This window comes from Salmo salar, chromosome 09 (genome assembly GCF_965601325.2).
Source record: "Salmo salar chromosome 09, fSalSal1, whole genome shotgun sequence".
Classification (NCBI taxonomy): Eukaryota; Metazoa; Chordata; class Actinopteri; order Salmoniformes; family Salmonidae; genus Salmo; species Salmo salar.
In genome coordinates, this window is record NC_138299.1 from 57406212 (window position 1) to 57430021 (window position 23810).

General features: G+C 44.7%; 1 protein-coding gene across 5 annotated transcripts in view; it reads right to left on the reverse strand.

Moving 5' to 3' along the window:
• The window catches only part of LOC106591480 (attractin), a 752137-nt gene that overhangs the window by 711608 nt on the left and 16719 nt on the right, over positions 1-23810 (reverse strand). For all 5 annotated transcript variants that reach the window (XM_045723805.2, XM_045723804.2, XM_045723802.2 and 2 more), the window contains exons 2-4: positions 18040-18123; positions 11275-11388; positions 638-766 (exon numbers count right to left, since the gene is read on the reverse strand). In XM_045723805.2, the coding sequence (XP_045579761.1) occupies positions 638-766; positions 11275-11388; positions 18040-18123 (327 nt within the window). The remainder of the gene's footprint in view (positions 1-637; positions 767-11274; positions 11389-18039; positions 18124-23810) is intronic.

Genomic DNA, 23810 nt, shown 5'->3' on the forward strand with positions numbered 1-23810 from the left:
CTGTGAGACCAGATTCCCCTGTTACTAAGAAGAGGCCCTGTGAGCCCAGACTCACCTGTTACTAAGAAGAGGCCCTGCAAGACCAGACTCACATGTTACTAAGAAGAGGCCCTGCGAGGCCAGACTCACATGTTACTAAGAAGAGGTCCTGCGAGACCAGACTCACCTGTTACTAAGAAGAGGCCCTGCGAGGCCAGACTCACCTGTTACTAAGAAGAGGCCCTGCGAGGCCAGACTCACCTGTTACTTAGAAGAGGCCCTGCGAGACCAGGTTCCCCTGTTACTAAGAAGAGGCCCTGCGAGGCCAGGTTCCCCTGTTACTAAGAAGAGGCCCTGCGAGGCCAAACTCACCTGTTACTAAGAAGAGGCCCTGCGTGGCCAGACTCACCTGTTACTAAGAAGAGGCCCTGCGAGGCCAAACTGAATGAGATGTTAAACACGGTTAGGTTATAAGGTCAGGGGTTAGAGGTCAGGGGTAAAGGGTTACCTGTATGAAACGATTAAAAACACAGGTTATAGGGTCAGGGATTAAGGGTTAGAGGTTAGGGGTTAAGGGTTAGGGGTTAAGGGTTAGGGGTCAGAGGTTAAGGGTCAGAGGTTAAGGGTCAGAGTTTAAGGGTCAGAGGTTAAGGGTTACCTATATGAGATGTTGAAGCCGGTCAGGTTATAAGCAGCGTCGCTGAAGAAGTGGAGGAGGGCGTAACCAGACTGTGACACCACTTCCGGAACCGTCTCGTTGCCGTAGCGCTCAGGAACTATCAACCCACTGCAACAAGGACGGACAACACCCATCAAAACCCTACATCATTAATCTCCTGTAGCAACAATACGCAGGTTAATAAAAGGTTCAATTCAAAACAAGTTGTAAAAGTTGACAAAACAGTTCACAGTATATGCAACGCATTTAGACCGCATAGAGGAGTGGATGTCTATGATTGAATCACAGTCAATTCTTAGGTATCAAACTCCTGGTTTACCCCAGATTAACATGTCATGATTGAGTAATCTCCCTCCCCTGCACATCTCTCACACCGCAGTGCAATATTACAGAGTTCAGGTCTGCTGAAACTTCTGGTGCGTTATCTCAGCAGACACATACCTACTGCTGTTTTCATCCTTCCACTTCACATTGTGTTTTGGATGTTTTTGGACTACTACCAACCTACAACTCCACTTGGTTTAGCCTACTTGGATGTACTCTTTCTCTCCCACGGCCCGGTGATGAGCTTTCCCTCCCTGCAGGCTTTCCACCAGCCTGTACTGGGACACTTTCCACCGGCCTGTACTGGGACACTTTCCACCGGCCTGTACTGGGACACTTTCCACCGGCCTGTACTGGGACACTTTCCACCGGCCTGTACTGGGACACTTTCCACCGGCCTGTACAGGGACACTTTCCACCGGCCTGTACAGGGACACTTTCCACCGGCCTGTACTGGGACACTTTCCACCGGCCTGTACTGGGACACTTTCCACTGGCTGTACTGGGACACTTTCCACCGGCCTGTACTGGGACACTTTCCACCGGCCTGTACTGGGACACTTTCCACCGGCCTGTACTGGGACACTTTCCACCGGCCTGTACTGGGACACTTTCCACCGGCCTGTACTGGGACACACTTTCCAATGAATTACTGAACAAAACGCACAAACAAAACTGAGGTTTTGGATATAAAGAGGGAATTTATCGAAACAAAACTGACATTTACTGTGTAACATGGAGTCTTGGGAGTGCTACCATATGAAGATCATCAAAGGTAAGTGATACATTTTATCGCTATTTCTGACTTTTGTTACTCGTCTACTTGACTGGTTACTGTGTGTAATGATTTGTCTGCTGGACGCTGTTCTCAGATAATCGCATGGTTTGCTTTCGCCGTAAAGCCTTTTTGAAATCTGACACAGCGGTTGGATTAACAAGAAGTTTATCTTTAATAAGCTGGTGTATAACATTTGTATCTTTTATGTATGTTTATTATGAGAATTTCTGTTTTGTTGAGTTTCACGCTCTAGAATTTCACCGGATGTTGTTTGAGACAGTGGATTACTGAACAAAACGCGCTAACAAAAATATCTGATACCGTGGTTGGATTAACAAGAAGTTAATCTTTAAACCGATGTATAACACTTGTATGTTTCATGAATTTTTATAATGAGTAGAAAGGTTAAACCTAGAGAGGTTAAACAGGTCAACATTCAGAAGGCCACGGGATCAGACGGATTACCAGGACGTGTAACCAGAACACGTGCAGACCAACTGGTAAGTGTCTTCACTAACATTGTCAACCTCTCCATGACCGAGTCTGAAATACCTACATGTTTCAAGCAGTCCATCATAGTCCCTGTGCCCAAGAAAGCGGAGGTAATCTGACTAAATGACTATCGCCCCGTAACATTCACCTCAGTCCATGAAGTGCTTTGAAAGGCTGGTCATGGCTCACATCAACACCATCATCTGAGAAACTACATGACTACCACCCCAAACAGATCCACAGATAATGCAATCTCAAATCGCACTCCACACTGCCCTTTCCCACCTGGACAAAAGGAACACCTACGTAAGAATGCTGTTCATTGACTACAGCTCAGCGTTCAACACCATAGTGCCCACGAAGCTCATCACTAAGCTAAGGACCCTGGGACTAAACACCTCCCTCTGCAACTGGATCCTGGACTTCCTGACGGGCCGCCCCCAGGTGGTAAGGGCAGCCAACAACACATCTGCCACGCTGATCCTCAACACTGGAGCTCCCCAGGGGTGCGAGCTTAGTCCCCTCCTGTACTCCCTGTTCACTCATGACTGCACGGCAAGGCACGATTCCAACACCATCATTAAGTTTGCTGATGACACAACGGAGGTAGGCCTGATCACCGACAACGATGAGACAGCCTATAGGGAGGAGGTCAGAGACCTGGCAGTGTGATGCCAGGACAACAACCTTTCCCTCAATGTGAGTAAGACAAAGGAGCTGAGCGTGGACTACAAGAAAAGGCGGGCCGAACACGACCCCATTAACATCGACGGGGCTGTAGTGGAGCGGGTTGAGAGCTTCATGTTCCAAGGTGTCCACATCACCAACAAACTATCATGGTCCAAACACACCAAGACAGTCGTGAACAGGGCACGACAACGCCTATTCCCCCTCAGGAGACTGAAAAGACTTGGCATGGGTCCTCAGATCCTCAGAAAGTTCTACAGCTGCACCATCGAGAGCATCCTGACCGGTTGCATCACCGCCTGGTATGGCAACTGCTTTGGCATCTGACCGCAAGGCACTACAGAGGGTAGTGCGTAGGGCCCAGTACATCACTGGGGCCAAGCATCCTGCCATCCAGGACCTATACACTAGGCAGTGTCAGAGGAAAACCCCCAAAAATTGTCAAAGACTCCAGTCACCCAAGTCATAGACTGTTCTCTCTGCTAGGTCCAAAAGGCTCCTTAACAGCTTCTACCCCCCAAGCCATAAGACTGGGGAACAATTAATCAAATGGCCGACCGGACTATTTGCATTGACATTAGTTTGATTTAGAATGGACCATTAACATGCACCTGTCTCGGAACAGGGCAGTGGGAGAAAAAAAACACAAGTAATCTGTATGCTTAAACAGTGAACGGAGGACGCTTTTCCCACAGTTCATTTTCATGCCAGCCAGGTCGGCTACTCCTGTTGTAAAGAGAAGCAATGTGGTTAATATCAGGAAAGTTGAGAAATAAATATAGTAGTCTATAGAAAGCTGATGGGATCCTCCTCTTTTTAATAGAGGCCATCAATACAGTATGGGGATCTTAATAAATACCAAATGGGTGTCCGTTGTTTTCAGAGTATCACGGCTGTTTGACACTGAAAAGCCCTATAGGTATTGACCAACTATGGATGCCCTGCTGAAGGACCTTAATTGTGCAGAATGGGTGGTTGTTCATTGGCCCCCAGTGGTGGTGAGTATATGTCATGCCCTGGCCATAGAGAGGGTTTTGTTCTCTATTTTGGTTAGGCCAGGGTGTGACTAGGGTGGGCGTTCTATGTTCCTTTTTCTATGTTTTTGTATTTCTTTGTTTTGGGCCGAGTATGGTTCCTAATCAGAGGCAGCTGTCTATCGTTGTCTCTGATTAGGAATCATACTTAGGCAGCCTTTTCCCACCTGTGCTTTGTGGGATCTTGTGTTTGTGTAGCTGCCTGTGAGCAGCCCAGAATGTCACGCTTTGTTTTCATCTGTATTGTTTTGGTGAGTTTCATATTTATTAAACATGTGGAACTCCTAAGTACGCTGCGCCTTGGTCTACTCCTTTAGACGATCGTGACAGTATACTTCTAGCTAGACCATAGACTGCTGCTTATGTATCTGGTTATGTATATGAACAGTTGCATTTAAAAAAAAATAATACCCAGCTTGATAAATTAGTAGGCTAATTCCCCAGCCAAGTAAATACAGCTAGTAGAGTAATTTTGGTTGTGAAGTGCATTAGCAAAAAGCTTTGTCCTTTCTTTAGAACAAAATGCAATTTACCACTTGGCTGTCTATTATATCAACCTGTCACAGGCCAACACCACTTCATAAGATTGACTGCTGCAGTTGTTAGATGTCCAGATTGTAGCTGAACATGCAGCATAGATACGGTCATGGGCAAAAGTTTTGAGAATGACACAAATATTACACAAATACACATCGACCAAGATATTCTGTAATGACGTCAGTGTGTAATTGCTTGTGTTAGAAATACAAAAATGACCAAATACAAACCTTGTTATATTTTTTAAATACATTTGAGACAGTTTGATGAGCAAGTATTCTTACATGATCTGTATCATAATATTGACAGAGTAAATCTGATTCCCGATGTTGACACTGCCTGGGACTATTTTTATATGAAATTTGTGTCGATTTGTGATAAGCATGCCCCTGTGACGAAATTTAGAATCAGTGGAAGGGACAATAAGATGACTTGGCAGATTGAATTCGAAAGATAAATATATCTTGGGGCTCAAGCTAGACATACAAATGTTCCTGTTGACTGGGCCTCCTTCACAGTGCTAAGAAACAAATTCACAGGATTGATCAGGAAGTCCAAATCAGATGACTATTTAAATACAGTCACAGAGAACCTAAAACAACCCTACCAAGTTCTGGAAGCTAATCAAATCAGATTACTATTTAAATACAGTCACAGAGAACCTAAACAACCCTACCAACTTCTGGAAGCTAATCAAATCAGATTACTATTTAAATACAGTCACAGAGAACCTAAAACAACCCTACCAAGTTCTGGAAGCTAATCAATTCAGATTACTATTTAAATACAGTCACAGAGAACCTAAACAACCCTACCAAGTTCTGGAAGCTAATCAAATCAGATGACTATTTAAATACAGTCACAGAGAACCTAAACAACCCTACCAAGTTCTGGAAGCTAATCAATTCAGATTACTATTTAAATACAGTCACAGAGAACCTAAACAACCCTACCAAGTTCTGGAAGCTAATCAAATCAGATGACTATTTAAATACAGTCACAGAGAACCTAAAACAACCCTACCAAGTTCTGGAAGCTAATCAAATCAGTGGCAGGTTCTAATGTATCCTCTGGCCTTCCTGACCATTTAATGATGGATTCTAATGAAGTGAAGGATAAAGCCCATATTGTAGGGGTTTTTTAACAAGCACTTCATATCTACTGGTTCAGTTTTTGATAACAGTGGGGCCCAGGTCTCTAATGTAAAGCTCTGTTACAGTCAACTACACTGCTCAAAAAAATAAAGGGAACACTAAAATAACACATCCTAGATCTGAATGAATGAAATAATCTTATTAAATACTTGTTTTCTTTACATAGTTGAATGTGCTGACAACAAAATCACACAAAAATAATCAATGGAAATCCAATTGATCAACCCATGGAGGTCTGGATTTGGAGTCACACTCAAAATTAAAGTGGAAAACCACACTACAGGCTGATCCAACTTTGATGTAATGTCCTTAAAACAAGTCAAAATGAGGCTCAGTAGTGTGTGTGGCCTCTACGTGCCTGTATGACCTCCCTACAACGCCTGGGCATGCTCCTGCTGAGGTGGCGGATGGTCTCCTGAGGGATCTCCTCCCAGACCTGGACTAAAGCATCCGCCAACTCCTGGACAGTCTGTGGTGCAACGTGGCGTTGGTGGATGGAGCGAGACATGATGTCCCAGATGTGCTCAATTGGATTCAGGTCTGGGGAACGGGCGGGCCAGTCCATAGCATCAATGCCTTCCTCTTGCAGGAACTGCTGACACACTCCAGCCACATGAGGTCTAGCATTGTCTTGCATTAGGAGGAACCCAGGGCCAACCGCACCAGCATATGGTCTCACAAGGGGTCTGAGGATCTCATCTCGGTACCTAATGGCAGTCAGGCTACCTCTGGCGAGCACATGGAGGGCTGTGCGGCCCCCCCAAATAAATGCTACCCCACACCATGACTGACCCAACGCCAAACCGGTCATGCTGGAGGATGTTGCAGGCAGCAGAACGTTCTCCACGGCGTCTCCAGACTGTCACGTCGGTCACGTGCTCAGTGTGAACCTGCTTTCATCTGTGAAGAGCACAGGGCGCCAGTGGCGAATTTGCCAATATTGGTGTTCTCTGGCAAATGCCAAACGTCCTGCACGGTGTTGGGCTGTAAGCACAACCCCCACCTGTGGACGTCGGGCCCTCATACCACCCTCATGGAGTCTGTTTCTGACCATTTGAGCAGACACATGCACATTTGTGGCCTGCTGGAGGTCATTTTGCAGGGCTCTGGCAGTGCTTCTCCTGCTCCTCCTTGCACAAAGGCGGAGGTAGCGGTCCTGCTGCTGGGTTGTTGCCCTCCTACAGCCTCCTCCACGTCTCCTGATGTACTGGCCTGTCTCCTGGTAGCGCCTCCATGCTCTGGACACTATGCTGACAGACACAGCAAACCTTCTTGCCACAGCTCGCATTGATGTGCCATCCTGGATGAGCTGCACTACCTGAGCCACTTGTGTGGGTTGTAGACTCCGTCTCATGCTACCACTAGAGTGAAAGCACCGCCAGCATTCAAAAGTGACCAAAACATCAGCCAGGAAGCATAGGAACTGAGAAGTGGTCTGTGGTTACCACCTGCAGAACCACTCTTTTATTGGGGGTGTCTAGCTAATTGCCTATAATTTCCGCCTGTTGTCTATCCATTTGCACAACAGCATGTGAGATTTATTGTCAATCAGTGTTGCTTCCTAAGTGGACAGTTTGATTTCACAGAAGTGTGATTGACTTGGAGTTACATTGTGTTGTTTCAGTGTTCCCTTTATTTCTTTGAGCAGTATATGATATAGGCCCTCATGTCAACCATTTTAACTTTGAGACTGTTTCTTATACTGATGTCTATAAAGCACTAAAGGCAATAGACACTAAACAGTCTGCAGGTCCAGACAACCTGGAACCCCTACCTCTTAAAGAGAGCACCCAGTCAAAGGCATAGACACTATAAAAGGCTGCAGGTCCAGACAACCTGGACCCCCTACCTCTTAAAGATAGCAGCTGGTATCATTACTGAACCTGTAGCTCACATTTTCAACTTGAGTCTCTTGACCAATTCCATACCCAGCATTTAGAAATCAGCTCATGTCCTCCCACTGCTAAAGGGTGGAGATCCTTCAGATGCTAATAACTATGGTCCTCTCTCTAAACTCCCTATCCTGGACAAAGTCTATGAATCCCTAGTGAACTCCCTCTATCCTGGACAAAGTTTATGAATCCCTAGTGAACTCCCTATCCTGGACAAAGTCTATGAATCTCTGGTGAACTCCCTATCCTGGCCAAGGTCTATGAATCTCTAGTGAACTCCCTATCCTGGACAAAGTCTATGAATCCCCAGTGAACTCCCTATCCTGGACAAAGTCTATGAATCCCTAGTGAACTCTCTATCCTGGACAAAGTCTATGAATCCCTAGTGAACTCCCTATCCAGGACAAAGTCTATGAATCTCTGGTGAACTCCCTATCCTGGCCAAGGTCTATGAATCCCTAGTGAACTCCCTATCCTGGACAAAGTCTATGAATCCCCAGTGAACTCCCTATCCTGGACAAAGTCTATAAATCCCTAGTGAACTCCCTATCCTGGACAAAGTCTATGAATCCCTAGTGAACTCCCTATCCTGGACAAAGTCTATGAATCCCTAGTGAACTCTCTATCCTGGACAAAGTCTATGAATCCCTAGTGAACATCACAGTCTAAAAACGTCTTAATTGAGAAGAACATACTGAGCGGGGTTCAGTCTGGCTTTAGATCGGGGCACAGCACCACAACTGTAGCTATGGCAGTGGCAAACGACATCATTAACGCACTTGATAAAAAGCAACATCGTGCTGCTCAGTAAATTGGTTTAGGAACTAATCTTTCTGACAGAACACAATGTGTTTAATATGCTGCCAATCACAAGTCTAGCTTTAAAAGAGGTGTGCCCCAGGGTTCCATTTTAGCTCCTGTGTTGTTCTCAATGTTTATTAATGATTTGGGAAATGGGACGCAACCAGTAAAGTTACATCTATATGCAGATGATGCAGTCAAATATTCATGTACTCCTTCTCTGGGTCAGGCTGTTGAAGAGCTCAAGACTGCTTTTCAGTCACTGCAGGCCTCCCTTTATGGTCTCAAACTGGTCTTGAATGTACCAAAACCTAATTCATGACCTTTACCAGAGCTAGAACTCTGCCAGAGAACGTTGGCATTGTCACATCTGGTGACTTATCCATTGAAAAATTGTGTCATCCTACAAATACCTAGGTATATGGTTGGACGACAAGTTGTCCTTTAAAGTTCATGTGGATAATCTTGTGAGGAAGCTTAAATTGAAATTGGGTTTTTATTTTCGTAATAAGGCTTGTTTGCCGCTTATGGCTAGAAAGAAGCTTGTTCAGGTCACTTTTCTCTCTGTAATTGATTTTGGTGACTTGTTGTATATGCATGCAACTTCCTCTGTCTACCAGAGACTGGACTCTGTTTATCATACAGCCTCCTCTGTCTTATATAGACTGGACTCTGTTTATCATACAGCCTCCTCTATCTACCAGAGACTGGACTCTGTTTATCATACAGCCTCCTCTATCTACCAGAGACTGGACTCTGTTTATCATACAGCCTCCTCTGTCTACCAGAGACTGGACTCTGTTTATCATGCAGCCTCCTCTGTCTACCAGAGACTGGACTCTGTTTATCATGCAGCCTCCTCTGTCTACCAGAGACTGGACTCTGTTTATCATGCAGCCTCCTGTGTCTTATGTTCACATTTTAGTCATTTACCAGACGCTCTTACCCAGAGAGAATGCATACATTTCATACATTTTTTATTTATTTATTTTTCGTACTGGTCCCCCGTGGGAATCGAACCCACAACCCTGGCGTTGCAAACACCATGCTCTACCAACTGAGCCACACGGCTAGATACTGATGTCTCTGAATGGACAGAGACCAGGCACTCTGACAGGCTAGATACTGATGTCTCTGAATGGACAGAGACCAGGCACTCTGACAGACAGGCTAGATACTGATGTCTCTGAATGGACAGAGACCTGGCACTCTGACAGGCTAGATACTGATGTCTCTGAATGGACAGAGACCAGGCACTCTGAATGACAGGCTAGATACTGATGTCTCTGAATGGACAGAGACCAGGCACTCTGACATGACAGGCTAGATACTGATGTCTCTGAATGGACAGAGACCAGGCACTCTGACAGACAGGCTAGATACTGATGTCTCTGAATGGACAGAGACCAGGCACTCTGAATGACAGGCTAGATACTGATGTCTCTGAATGGACAGAGACCAGGCACTCTGACATGACAGGCTAGATACTGATGTCTCTGAATGGACAGAGACCAGGCACTCTGACAGGCTAGATACTGATGTCTCTGAATGGACAGAGACCAGGCACTCTGAATGACAGGCTAGATACTGATGTCTCTGAATGGACAGAGACCAGGCACTCTGAATGACAGGCTAGATACTGATGTCTCTGAATGGACAGAGACCAGGCACTCTGACAGACAGGCTAGATACTGATTTCTCTGAATGGACAGAGACCTGGCACTCTGACAGACAGGCTAGATACTGATGTCTCTGAATGGACAGAGACCAGGCACTCTGACAGGCTAGATACTGATGTCTCTGAATGGACAGAGACCAGACACTCTGACAGACAGGCTAGATACTGATGTCTCTGAATGGACAGAGACCTGGCACTCTGAATGACAGGCTAGATACTGATGTCTCTGAATGGACAGAGACCAGGCACTCTGACAGGCTAGATACTGATGTCTCTGAATGGACAGAGACCAGGCACTCTGACAGGCTAGATACTGATGTCTCTGAATGGACAGAGACCAGGCACTCTGACAGGCTAGATACTGATGTCTCTGAATGGACAGAGACCAGGCACTCTGACAGGCTAGATACTGATGTCTCTGAATGGACAGAGACCAGGCACTCTGACAGACAGGCTAGATACTGATGTCTCTGAATGGACAGAGACCAGACACTCTGACAGGCTAGATACTGATGTCTCTGAATGGACAGAGACCAGGCACTCTGACAGACAGGCTAGATACTGATGTCTCTGAATGGACAGAGACCAGGCACTCTGACAGACAGGCTAGATACTGATGTCTCTGAATAGAGAGAGACCTCTCACTGTTTGAGAAGGTTTGAATCCGAAGCAACCTGTCTACACATTGTTTGAAGAACAATCCAACATAGCTACTGTAGTGGGTCAAAGCTGTCAGCTGTAAAACCTTGGTAGAGCATGGGTGGAGTAGGCATTGTGGTGCTGTGAAACCTTGGTAGAGCATGGGTGGAGTAGGCATTGTGGTGCTGTAAAACCTTGGTAGAGCATGGGTGGAGTAGGCAGTGTGGTGCTGTGAAACTTTGGTAGAGCATGGGTGGAATAGGCATCGTGGTGCTGTGAAACCTTGGTAGAGCATGGGTGGAGTAGGCATCGTGGTGCTGTGAAACCTTGGTAGAGCATGGGTGGAGTAGGCATTGTGGTGCTGTAAAACCTTGGTGGAGCATGGGTGCAGTAGGCATTGTGGTGCTCGTGAATTTCCTTTCTTTTTCGGCTTTGGACCAATGCCTATTTCTTACTTAAAACAGCTTTTTTTTTAAATACACATACACACATCATCACCATTATTATTATCATCATCATCATCATCACCACCCAGCATCATTCCCCCATCACCCCCAGCATCATACAGCTCATCACCACCACCATCCTCTCTGTACCCACCTGAAGGCAGCCAGTAGAGGAGTGTAGATTGAGTCACCATCGTACACATACAGGTGGTCCCAGCTACACTCTGTAGCAAAGTGGTCCAACCTCAGTCTGAGGATGCTGTTGGGCCTGCGGGACAGAGACAGAACACAGTCAAGATGCTGTCGGGCCTGCAGGACAGAGACAGAACGCAGTCAAGATGCTGTCGGGCCTGCAGGAAAGAGACAGAACACAGTCAGGATGCTGTTGGGCCTGCAGGGCCGAGACAGAACACAGTTAGGCCTATTAAAAACTAAACATGGACAAACTCTGGTCTGGGGGCAGCTAGATAAACCTGGACGTGGTTGAACAGCGTCTGGCTAGATAAACCTGGACGTGGTTGAACAGCGTCTGGCTGGATAAACCTGGACGTGGTTGAACAGCGTCTGGCTAGATAAACCTGGACGTGGTTGAACAGCGTCTGGCTAGATAAACCTGGACGTGGTTGAACAGTGTCTGGCTAGATAAACCTGGACGTGGTTGAACAGCGTCTGGCTAGATAAACCTGGACGTGGTTGAACAGCGTCTGGCTAGATAAACCTGGACGTGGTTGAACAGCGTCTGGCTAGATAAACCTGGACGTGGTTGAACAGCGTCTGGCTAGATAAACCTGGACGTGGTTGAACAGCGCCTGGCTAGATAAACCTACGGACGTGGTTGAACAGTGCCTGGCTAGATAAACCTACGGACGTGGTTGAACAGCGCCTGGCTAGATAAACCTGGACGTGGTTGAACAGCATCTGGCTAGATAAACCTGGACGTGGTTGAACAGCGTCTGGCTAGATAAACCTGGACGTGGTTGAACAGCGTCTGGCTGGATATACCTGGACGTGGTTGAACAGCGTCTGGCTGGATATACCTGGACGTGGTTGAACAGCGTCTGGCTGGATATACCTGGACGTGGTTGAACAGCGTCTGGCTGGATAAACCTGGACGTGGTTGAACAGCGTCTGGCTGGATAAACCTGGACGTGGTTGAACAGCGTCTGGCTGGATAAACCTGGACGTGGTTGAACAGCGTCTGGCTGGATAAACCTGGACGTGGTTGAACAGCGTCTGGCTGGATAAACCTGGACGTGGTTGAACAGCGTCTGGCTTGATAAACCTGGACGTGGTTGAACAGCGTCTGGCTGGATAAACCTGGACGTGGTTGAACAGCGTCTGGCTGGATAAAACCTGGACGTGGTTGAACAGTGTCTGGCTGGATAAACCTGGACGTGGTTGAACAGCGTCTGGCTGGATAAACCTGGACGTGGTTGAACAGCGTCTGGCTGGATAATCCTGGACGTGGTTGAACAGCGTCTGGCTAGATAAACCTGGACGTGGTTGAACAGCGTCTGGCTAGATAAACCTATGGGCAAATCCCATCATTCCGAGGCAGAAGGGTCAAAGAGACATTTGTTCTCAGAAGATAAATATTTGTAACTTTATTTTTCTGTACATGGTCACGGATATCTTATGTCACCTATTAAAAGCACAATCCCGTCTTTTTGTCTGCTCACCAGATGCCCAGTGCTGGATGTCAACGGGGTTAATAAACTAAACGATATGTCCCATATGGAACCCTATTCCCTATATAGTGCACTACTTTAGACCAGAGCCCTAAAATCCCTGGTCAAAAGTAGTGCACTAAATGGGGAATAGGGCAACATTTGGGACTTTGTGTCTTCCAGTTGCCGCGTTTTCCAGTACAGTTCCACAGTAGAATAAGCGGATGTTTACATGGATTATTAAATTATAGTTTATCACTTTGTTTCGCTCAACATTCTTAGGATTTGGATGCATTCAGGACATGAAGTACTGGGTTGAATCCAAGTCCGTACTATTTACCACCACAGACCGATGCTGGCACTAAGACAAAACTGTAGAAGGCCATAAACAAAGAAGAAAATGCTCATCCAGAAACAGCGCTCCTAGTGGACGGGGACTTTAATGCAGGGAAACTGTAATCCGTTTGACCTCATTTCTACCGGATCTTCACATGTGCAACCAGAGGTGAAAAAAAAACACTAGATCACCTTTACTCCACACACAGAGACGCGTACAAAGCCCTCCCTCGCCCTTCGTTTGTCAAATCTGACCATAATTCTATCCTCGTAATTCCTGCTTACAAGCAACAACTAAAGCAGGAAGTACAAGTGACTCGCTCAATACGGAAGTGGTCAGATGAAGCAGATGCTAAGCTACAGGACTGTTTTGCTGCACAGACTGGAACATGTTCCGGGATTCATCCGACGGCATTGAGGAGTACACCACCTCAGTCACCGGCTTCATCAATAAGTTAATCGATGACGATGTCCCCACAGTGACCGTACGTAGAAATCCCAGGTGGTGAGGGTAGGCAACAACACATCTACCACGCTGACCCTCAACACGGGGGACCCCCAGGGGTGCGTGCTTAGTCCCCTCCTGTACTACCTGTTCACCCACGACTGTGTGGCCAAACACAACTCCAACACCATCATTAAGTTTGCTGACAACACAACAGTGGTAGGACTGATCACCGACAACGATGAGACAGCCTATAGGGAAGAGGTCAGAGACCTGGCAGTGTGGTGACAGGACAACAACCTATCCCTCAACGTGAGCAAGACAAAGAAGATGATCGTAGACTACAGGAAAATTAGGGTTGAACACACCCCCATTCACAGCAAGCGGTACCGGAGCGCCAAGTCTAGGTCCAAAAGGTTCCTTAACATCTTCTACCCCCAAGCCATAAGACTGCTGAACAGCTAATCAAATGGCCACCCGGACTTTGTTTTTACACTGCTGCTACTCGCTGTTTATTATCTATGCATAGTCACTTTATCCCTACCTACATGTACAAATTACCTCAACTAACCTGTACCTACCGCACGCTGACTCGGTACCGGTACCCCCTGTATATAGCCTAAATAATGTTATTTTATTGTGTTACTTTTTTTATTGTGTTACTTTTTTTATAGTTTTATTTTTCATCTTTTGCTTTAGTTTATTTGGTAAATATTTTCTTAACTCTTACTTGAACTGCACTGTTGGTTAAGGGCTTGTAAGTAAGCATTTCACTGTAAGGTCTACTACACCTGTTGTATTCAGCATTTCACTGTGAGGTCTACTACACCTGTTGTATTCAGCATTTCACTGTGAGGTCTACTACACCTGTTGTATTCAGCATTTCACTGTGAGGTCTACTACACCTGTTGTATTCAGCATTTCACTGTGAGGTCTACTACACCTGTTGTATTCAGCATTTCACTGTGAGGTCTACTACACCTGTTGTATTCGGCGCATGTGACAAATAAAACTTGATTTGATTTTGATTTGATATGTATGCTGATAAGTGTATGCCCTACACCAGGGATGGGCAAGTTTGATGGGGATGAGGTACGACTGGGATATATGGCCAAAATACAGTGTATTCGGAAAGTATTCAGACCCCTTGACTTTTTCCAGATTTTGTTACGTTACAGACTTATTCTAAAATGTATTCAAACCTTTTTTTTTAAATAAATCTTCACACAATACACCACAATGACAAAGCCAAAAATGTTTTTTTTTTTAGAAATGTCTGAAAATGTATTAAAAAAACACAAAAAATGTAATATCACATTTACATAAGTATTCAAATCTTTTTACACTCAGCACTTTGTTGAAGCACCTTCGGCAGCAATTACAACCTCAAGTCTTCTTGGGCACACCTGTATTTGGGGAGTTTCTCTCATTCTTCTCTGCAGATCCTCTCAAGCTCTGTCAGGTTAGATGGGGAGCGTCGCTGCACAGCTATTTTCAGGTCTCTCCAGAGATGTTAGATCGGGTTCAAATGGTTTCCCAGTCCCTGCAACTGAAAAACATCCCCACAGCATTATGTTGCCACCACCATGCTTCCCCATAGGGATGGTGCCAGGTCTCCTCCAGACGTGACGCTTGGCATTCAGGTCAAAGAGTTCAATCTTGGTTTCATCAGACCAGAGAATCTTGTTTCTCATGGTCTGAGAGTCACCTCCCTGACCAAGACCCTTCTCCCCCGATTGTGCAGTTGGCTGGGCAGCCAGCTCTAGGAAGAGTCTTGGTGGTTCCAAGCTTCTTCCATTTAAGAATGATGGAGGCTACTGTGTTCTTGGGGACCTTCAATGCTGCAGAAATGTTTTGGTACCCTTCCCCAGATCTGTTCCACGACACAATCCTGTCTTGGAGCTCTAAGGACAATTCCTTCGACATGGCTTAGTTTTTGCTCTGACATGCACTGTCAACTGTGGGACCTTATATAAACAGGTGTGTGCCTTTCTAAATCATGTCCAATCAATTGAATTTACCACAGGTGGACTCCAATCAAGTTGTAGAAACATCTTAAGGATGATCAATGGAAACAGGATGCACCTGAACTCAATTGAGTCTCAGAGCAAAGGGTCTGAATACTTATGGAAATAAGGTATTTCTGGTTTTTATTTTTAATACATTTACAAACATTTCAACAAATGTTTTTTGTTTTGTCATTAAGGGGTATAGATTGATGAGGAAAACGTTTATTTAATACATTTTAGAATACCCTGTAACGTAACAAAATGTGGAAAAAGTGAAGGGGTCTGAATAGTTCTCTGAATGAACTGTACATTCTAAGTGATTTCAATGGGTCTTTCGGCATTCTGATTGTTTTAAACTGTTCAATTCCAACACAACAACAAAAAATAAAAAGCAGCATTTTCATAAATTTGCACATTTCCTGCACTAATTTGTGATCATTTCCTGTTGGAATCATGGAAATAGAATTATAATTCAAATTCTATAGTTAGAATATAATAGTGGGCAATTTGAATATAGTGTTGTTTGACATGACAATAAATTAAAATACCAGGGAGAAGTTATTGTGACAGGGTAGGAACCAAAGTGTTGATAAGTGTTTCCTAGGGTACCCTATTATCTTTGGCTATATTGAATGTTTTCTCTTAGCTACTTCATGTAACTAACATATTCATGCTTCGCCTATTCCTCTTCAATTTATAAAGATACTGTTGCACAAACATGCTGATTTAGTTCTACACCATCACTGGTATTATCAGGCTGTATAGCTAATTACGTTTGTTCTGACTCTGAGTACATTTATTAGCAAGATAGCTAGCCAGTTAACTAGCAATTAGCATTAACGGCTAATACAATTTAGGCCCAACATGCTAAGAAAAGATACTAGCCGTTTGCAGATGTAAGAAATAAACTAATAGTGTAATTATAGAACACTAGTAGGTTTATTTGTAGAAAACAGAAGGGAAGTGCTGTTAAGGTAAACAACGGTAGGTATCTGTAGACAGAAGGTGCTATTTGGTAAAAGGGGTGAATTGGTCATCAAAAAAGAAAGGAGGACCAAGGCACTCTTCATATAACTAATTTAAATGCCTTTATTAGTATGGCATGTTCAAATAGAAACAAGGTTTTAAACAAATCCGACGAGTTTCTGCTGCATGGCCTTCGTCAGGGAGTACAAAGATACTATAGTGGATTGATATTAGAAGCAAAGTGAAAACGGCATCGTTCTCAACATTGTAGCATGTGCTGCATTGACCATGCAGACTGAACGCAAGTGTCTCGTGGAATAACAAATACGCTCCTTGAGTGATTGCTAGGTCTGTGTGGAAAGCAGCATAGAGAGAGAGAGAGAGAGAGAGAGAAAGCAGAGGGATGACTCGGGTAGCAGAGGGATGACTCAGGTAGCAGAGGGACGACTCAGGTAGCGGAGGGACGACTCAGGTAGCGGAGGGACGACTCAGGTAGCGGAGGGACGACTCAGGTAGCGGAGGGACGACTCAGGTAGCGGAGGGACGACTCAGGTAGCGGAGGGACGACTCAGGAAGCAGAGGGACGACTCAGGTAGCGAATTAAACTATAAAGAATGGACGTTACACACGGTGTGTCATATTTAACAAACAAAAACTGTAAATCCCATTATACCGCAATTTTCGTAACTCGTTTAATGTAATTCTGGTCATTTTGGGACGGAAAGAAAAATGTGCAGTTTTACAGCTAACTTCCTGCAATTCTACACATTTGCCATAGAGTGAGGCACATGTTTGCAGTTTTTAATATTAACCAATGATCAAATGGGCCCTACCCCGGTCGGTAATTCGATGAAATGAAATGTATGCAATGAAATGTATGCATTCACTACTGTAAGCCTCTCTGGATAAGAGCATCTGCTAAATGACTAAAATGTAAAAATGTAAATGCAATTGAGTGACCAATTCAATTGGTCCACGGGCCTATAAAAAGGGGGACCATGGACCACCAGTTGCCCATCCCTGCCCTACATGCTTCATGTCAATGAAACATTTGGATTTGCATAGAATGAAACATCAAAACCATTTAAATACAAAACATCATATTATTATTATTATTATTATTATTATTATTATTATATTATCATATCATACATTATTATATTATTATACATGATATTATTATACATTATAGTATTATACATTATCATAGTATTGTACATTATCATAGTATTATACATTATCATATTATACATTATCGTAGTATTATACATTATCATATTATGACGCTTAGACGATCTATTAGGGCTATGACTTGGTAGAACTTTTCATTCATACTGTAAACATACTTTTGGTTTGATCTTTAGCATGGCTAGATATATTGGACCTGTCTTTCAGCGGAGTTGTGCAGGGTAGAGTCATATTGTTGTGTTTCTATTGGTCTATAGTGTAGTGTGTGTGTGTGTGTGTGTGTGTGTGTGTGTGTGTGTGTGACTCACGTTCCCTCGATGAGCCAGGTACACTTGGTCTTGTACTTATAGTTTCCTGGTCCGTCTGTCAGGAACCCTGAGGGGCCCGTCAACCTATAGAAGAGAGAGAGAAAAAAAAGAGGTCAGGCCAGTTAGCCAATAGGAGAAGAATAATCAGAACTGTTGAAAGGAAGCTCTCATCAGTTTGACTGTCCAGCAGCACCAACCAGTGGCCAAGAAAGAGAAACTATACGAAGACGAGGGTAGAAGTGTGCACTATGTAGGGAAGAAGGTAGGGATTTGACAAATGAGAGTAAAAAAATCTTTACGTTTAAACGGCTTGCTTTTTTTCCAGTCGACACCCATTTACATTTTAGTCATTTAGCAGACGCTCTTATCCAGAGCAACTTACAGTAGTGAATGCATACATTTCATACATTTTTTTCCCCCCGTACTGGTCCCCCGTGGGAATCGAACCCACAACACTGGTGTTGCAAACACCATGCTCTACCAACTGAGCCACACGGGACCACATCACATTTCTGAGTGTATATTTGGCCTTGTGTTTTTAGGTTATTATCCTGCTGAAAAGTGAATTTGTTGGGAAGCAGACAACCAAGGTTTTGCTTGTTGTTAGCTCTATTCCATGTATTTTTAAAAAACCTCCCTAGTCCTTGCTGATGACAAGCATACCCATAACATGGTGCAGCCACCACCATGCCGGAAAATATGAAGAGTGGTACTCAATGTGTTGTGTTGGATTTGACCCAAACATAACGCTTCGTTTTCAGGACATAAAGGTCATTTCTTTGCAGTTTTACTTTAATGCCTTATTGCAAAAAGGATGCATTTTTTTTTTTTTTTTTGTACAGGCTTCCTTCTTTTCACTGTCATTGAGGATAGTACTGTGAAATAAATCCAATGTTGATCCATCCTCAGTTCTCTTACAACTGTTTAAAAGTCATCATTGGCCTCATGGTAAAATCCCTGAGTGGTTTCCTTCCTCTCTGGCAACTGAGTTAGGAAGGGCAGCTGTATATTTATAGTGACTGGGTGTATTAATACACCATCCAAAGTGTAGAGTAATTAATAACATGCAGAAAGTATTCAGAACTGTTGATTTTTTTCCAGATTTTGTTACATTACAGCTAAAATCTAAAACTGATTCAAAAAAATTTATCTACACACAATACCTCATAATGACAAAGTGAAAACACGTTAAGAAATATTTGCAAATGTATAAAAATACAAGCATTTCGCTACACTCGCATTAACATCTGCTAACCATGTGTATGTGACCAATAAAATTTGATTTGAAAATATATATATTTTTTTAAATATATCCATTAGGGCCTAATTATTGACCGATTTCCTTATAGGAACTGTAACTCAGTAAAATCTTAGAAATTGTTGCATGTTACGTTTATATTTTTGTTCAGCGTAGTTATTAACCAAATAGCTACCTGGCCTAACTATTTAGGAGTCTTATGGCTTGTGGGTTGAAGCTGTTCAGGGTCCTGCTGGTTCCAGACTTGGTACATCGATACCGCTTGCCATGCGGAAGTAGAGAGAACAGTCTGACTTGGGGGCCTTCCTCTGACACCGCCTTCTATAGAGGTACGGGATGGCAGGAAGTGAGGTACTGGGCCACCTGGTAGCACCTTGCGGTCGGGTGCCAAGCAGTTGCCGTAACAAGCGGTGATGCAGCCAGTCATGTCAAATGGTGCACCTGTAGAACTTTGAGGACCCATGCAAAATCTTTTCAGTCTCCTGAGAGGGGAAGAGGCGTTGTCAAGCCCTCTTCACAACTGTGTTGGTGTGTTTGGACCATGATAGATCCCTAGTGACATGGACACCGAGGAACATGAAGCTATCGACCCGCTCCACTACAGCCCCGTGGATGTGCTAGAGCCTCCGTTTCCTGTAGTCCACGATCAGCTCATTTCTCTTGCTGACGTTGAAGAAGAGGTTGTCATGGCACCACTCTGCCAGGTCGCCGACCTCCTGGCATCATCGTCAGTGATCAGGCCTAACACCTTCGGCAAAACTTAATGATGGTGTTGGAGTCGTGCTCAGTCATGCATTCGTGGGTGAACAGGGTTCCTCCTATTGCCAATCCTCACCCCTGTCAGGCCTCAGTGTTGAGAGTCAGCGTGACGGAGGTGATGTTGCCTACGCTCACTACCTGGGGTCGGCCCGTCAGGAAGTTCAGCATTATTTTGTAGAGGGAGGTGTTGAGTCCCGGGGCCCTTAGCTTGGTGATGAGCTTTGAGGGCACTATGGTGTTGAACGCTGAGCTGTAGTCAATGAATAGCATTCTCACATAGGTGTTCCTTTTGTCCAGGTGGGAGACGGCAGTGTAGCTGGGTGAGGGCAGCGAGGAGCACAAAAGAGATTGCATTATCTGTGGATCTATTGGGGCGGTGTGGAAATTGGAGTGGGTCTAGGGTTTCTGGGATAATGGTGTTGATGTGAGCCATTACCAACCATTCAAAGCACTTCATGGCTACAGACGTGAGTGCTACGGGTCGGTAGTCATTTAGGCAGGTTACCTTAGTGTTCTTGGGCACAGGGACTATGGTGGTCTGCTTGAAACATGTAGGTATTACAGACTGGGTCAGGGAGAGGTTGAAAATGTCAGTGAAGACACTTGCCAGCTGGTCAGTGCATGCTCAGAGTTTTCATCCTGCTAATCCATCTGGCCCTGCAGCCTTGTGAATGTTAACCTGTTTAAAGATCTTACTCACATCGGCTACGGAAAGCGGGATAACACAGTCATCCGGAACAGCTGATGCTCTCGTCACATGTTTCAGTATTGCTTGCCTCGAAGCGAGCATACAAGACATTTAGCTTGTCTGGTAGGCTTGCGGTACTGGGCAGCTCACGGCTGGGTTCGGCTTTGTAATCCATTATAGTTTGCAAGCCCTGTCACATCCTACTGACAGTTGTGGCTGCTTTGCGTGATGTATGGTTGTCTCTACCTTCTTGCCCTTTGTGCTGTTGTCTGTGCCCAATAATGTTTGTACCATGTTTTGTGCTGCTACCATGCTGTGTTGTCATGTGTTGCTGCCTTGCTATGTTGTTGTCTTGGGTCTCTCTTTATGTAGTGTTCTCTTGTTGTGATGTGTGTTTAGTCCTATATTTATTTATTTATTTTTTATCCAAGCCCCCGTCTCCACCGGAGGCCTTTTTCCTTTTGGTAGGCCGTCATTAGAAATAAGAATTTGTTCTTAACTGACTTGCCTAGTTAAATAAAAAAATTTAAAAAAACATCCGTTGAGCGTCAGAGCCGGTGTAGTAGGAGTCGATTTTAGTCCTGTATTGACGCTTTGCCTGTTTGATGGTTCATCTGAGGGCGTAGCTGGATTTCTTATAAGCATCCAGGTTAATGCGGATGTTGCCTTTAATCCATGGCTTCTGGTTAGGATATGTACGTACGGGGACTTCGTCGATGCACTTATTAATGAAGCCGGTGACTGATGGGGTAAACTCCTCGATGCGGATGAGGCCCGGGAACATATTCCAATCTGTTCCAATCCAATCAAAACAGCCCTGTAGATTATCGTCCGTTTCATTGGACCACTTCCGTATTGACCAAGTCACTGGTGCTTCCTGCTTTAGTTTTTGCTTGTAATCAGGAATCAGGAGGATAGGATAAATCAGGAGATTTACCAAACGAAGTGCGAGGGAGAGCTTTGTATGAGTCTCTCTGTGTGTGTGGAGTAAAGGTGGTCTAGAGTTTTTCACCTCTAGTTGCACAGGTGACATGCTGGTAGAGGACTGGCCACCCCTCATAGCCTGGTTCCTCTCTAGGTTTCTTCCTAGGTTTTGGCCTTTCTAGGGAGTTTTTCCTAGCCACCGTGCTTCTACACCTGCATTGCTTGCTGTTTGGGGTTTTAGGCTGGGTTTCTGTACAGCACATTGAGATATCAGCTGATTTAAGAAGGGCTTTATAAATTGATTTGATTTGGTAGAAATGAGATCAAACGGATCTCAGTATCCCTGCACTAAAACCACCGGCCACTAGGAGCGTCGCCTCAATTAATATTTTATTGTTTGTTTACGGCCCTATACAGCTAGTTGAGTCTGGTCTTAGTGCCAGCATCGGTGAGTGGTGGTAAATAGACAGCTATGAAAAATATAGATCAATTCTTGGTAAATAGTATGGTCTAGAGCTTATCATGAGGTATGTTAGCAGAAACGTCAGACTTCTTTCTTTAATGTTAGCGATCACGCACAAGCTGTTAACAAAGGAGACACACACCGCACCCCTCGAGCTTACTCTGCCACTCTGTCCCGCCGATGCATACAACATCTAACTAGATTGATATTATCCATGTCATTGTTCAGCCAAGTTTCCGAGAAACAGGATATTCCAGTTCTTCAGGTCCCGTTGATAGGATAGTCTCGAAGGGAGCTCATCCAGTTTATTCTCCAGTGATTGTACATTCAACAATAGAACAGTGGGTAGACGGGGTTTATATACTCGTCGCCGTAGTTTCATCAGGGTGCCCCTGACTGGGCATATAAAAGGCTGTTTCAGTCCAGCAGCATCAGGAGCTGTTGCAGCTGCTATCGAGCAGTCTGACAGATTTACCGAACTAAGCTGTATGCTGTAATTAACCTATAGACAAGATGAATGGATTTCCATCGACTAGTATTTGCATCAATGAATAGGCAAAAAAAAAAAGTTTTATCTCTAAGACAATTGATTGGCTTTTCATTTGAAATGTTTTGAAGGGCCAACGCCCGGCTATTACTGGCTAACAGAAACCCTGGCGTACGTGTGTCTACTTCCAGCCACAGCTGTAGAAAGTTTAGGGTCTGCCTGTGTGGCCTGTTCAACTACATTACATACATAAGTAACAATAAAAGGTGTATGAAATAAAAAGCCAAATGAAGATAACTGATGTTGTTAACAACAAGAGGACTTCTGCTGGGAAGATGACCCCAAAAAATAAAAAAAACAATGTTGATTTAAAAACCTCAAGCCTGTATCTGTCACATAACAGTCGTATACGGGACGCCGTGGTCGTATTCGAGACGCCGTGGTCGTATACGGGACGCCGTGGTCGTATTCGAGACGCCGTGGTCGTATACGGGACGCCGTGGTCGTATACGGGACGCCGTGGTCGTATACGGGACGTAGTATACGGGACGTAGTATACGGGACGTAGTATACGAGACGCCGTGGTCGTATACAGGACGCCGTGGTCGTATACGGGACGCCGTGGTCGTATACGGGACGTAGTATACGGGACGCCGTGGTCGTATACGGGACGTCACAGATGGTATGTAGTTCTGAATCTCAGATAGCACTGCATTAGCCTTCTGAATCTCAGATAGCGCTGCATTAGCCTTCTGAATCTCAGATAGCGCTGCATTAGCCTTCTGAATCTCAGATAGCGCTGCATTAGCCTTCTGAATCTCAGATAGCGCTGCATTAGCCTTCTGAATCTCAGATAGCGCTGCATTAGCCTTCTGAATCTCAGATAGCGCTGCATTAGCCTTCTGAATCTCAGATAGCGCTGCATTAGCCTTCTGAATCTCAGATAGCGCTGCATTAGCCTTCTGAATCTCAGATAGCGCTGCATTAGCCTTCTGAATCTCAGATAGCCTGGGATGGGCAGTCTCTGGCTGCATCAAAAATAAGGCTCTGGTCCCCTCTATATATATAGTGCACTACAGGGCTCTGGTCCCCTCTATATATATATAGTGCACTACAGGGCTCTGGTCCTCTATATATAGTGCACTACAGGGCTCTGGTCCTCTATATAAATATAGTGCACTACAGGGCTCTG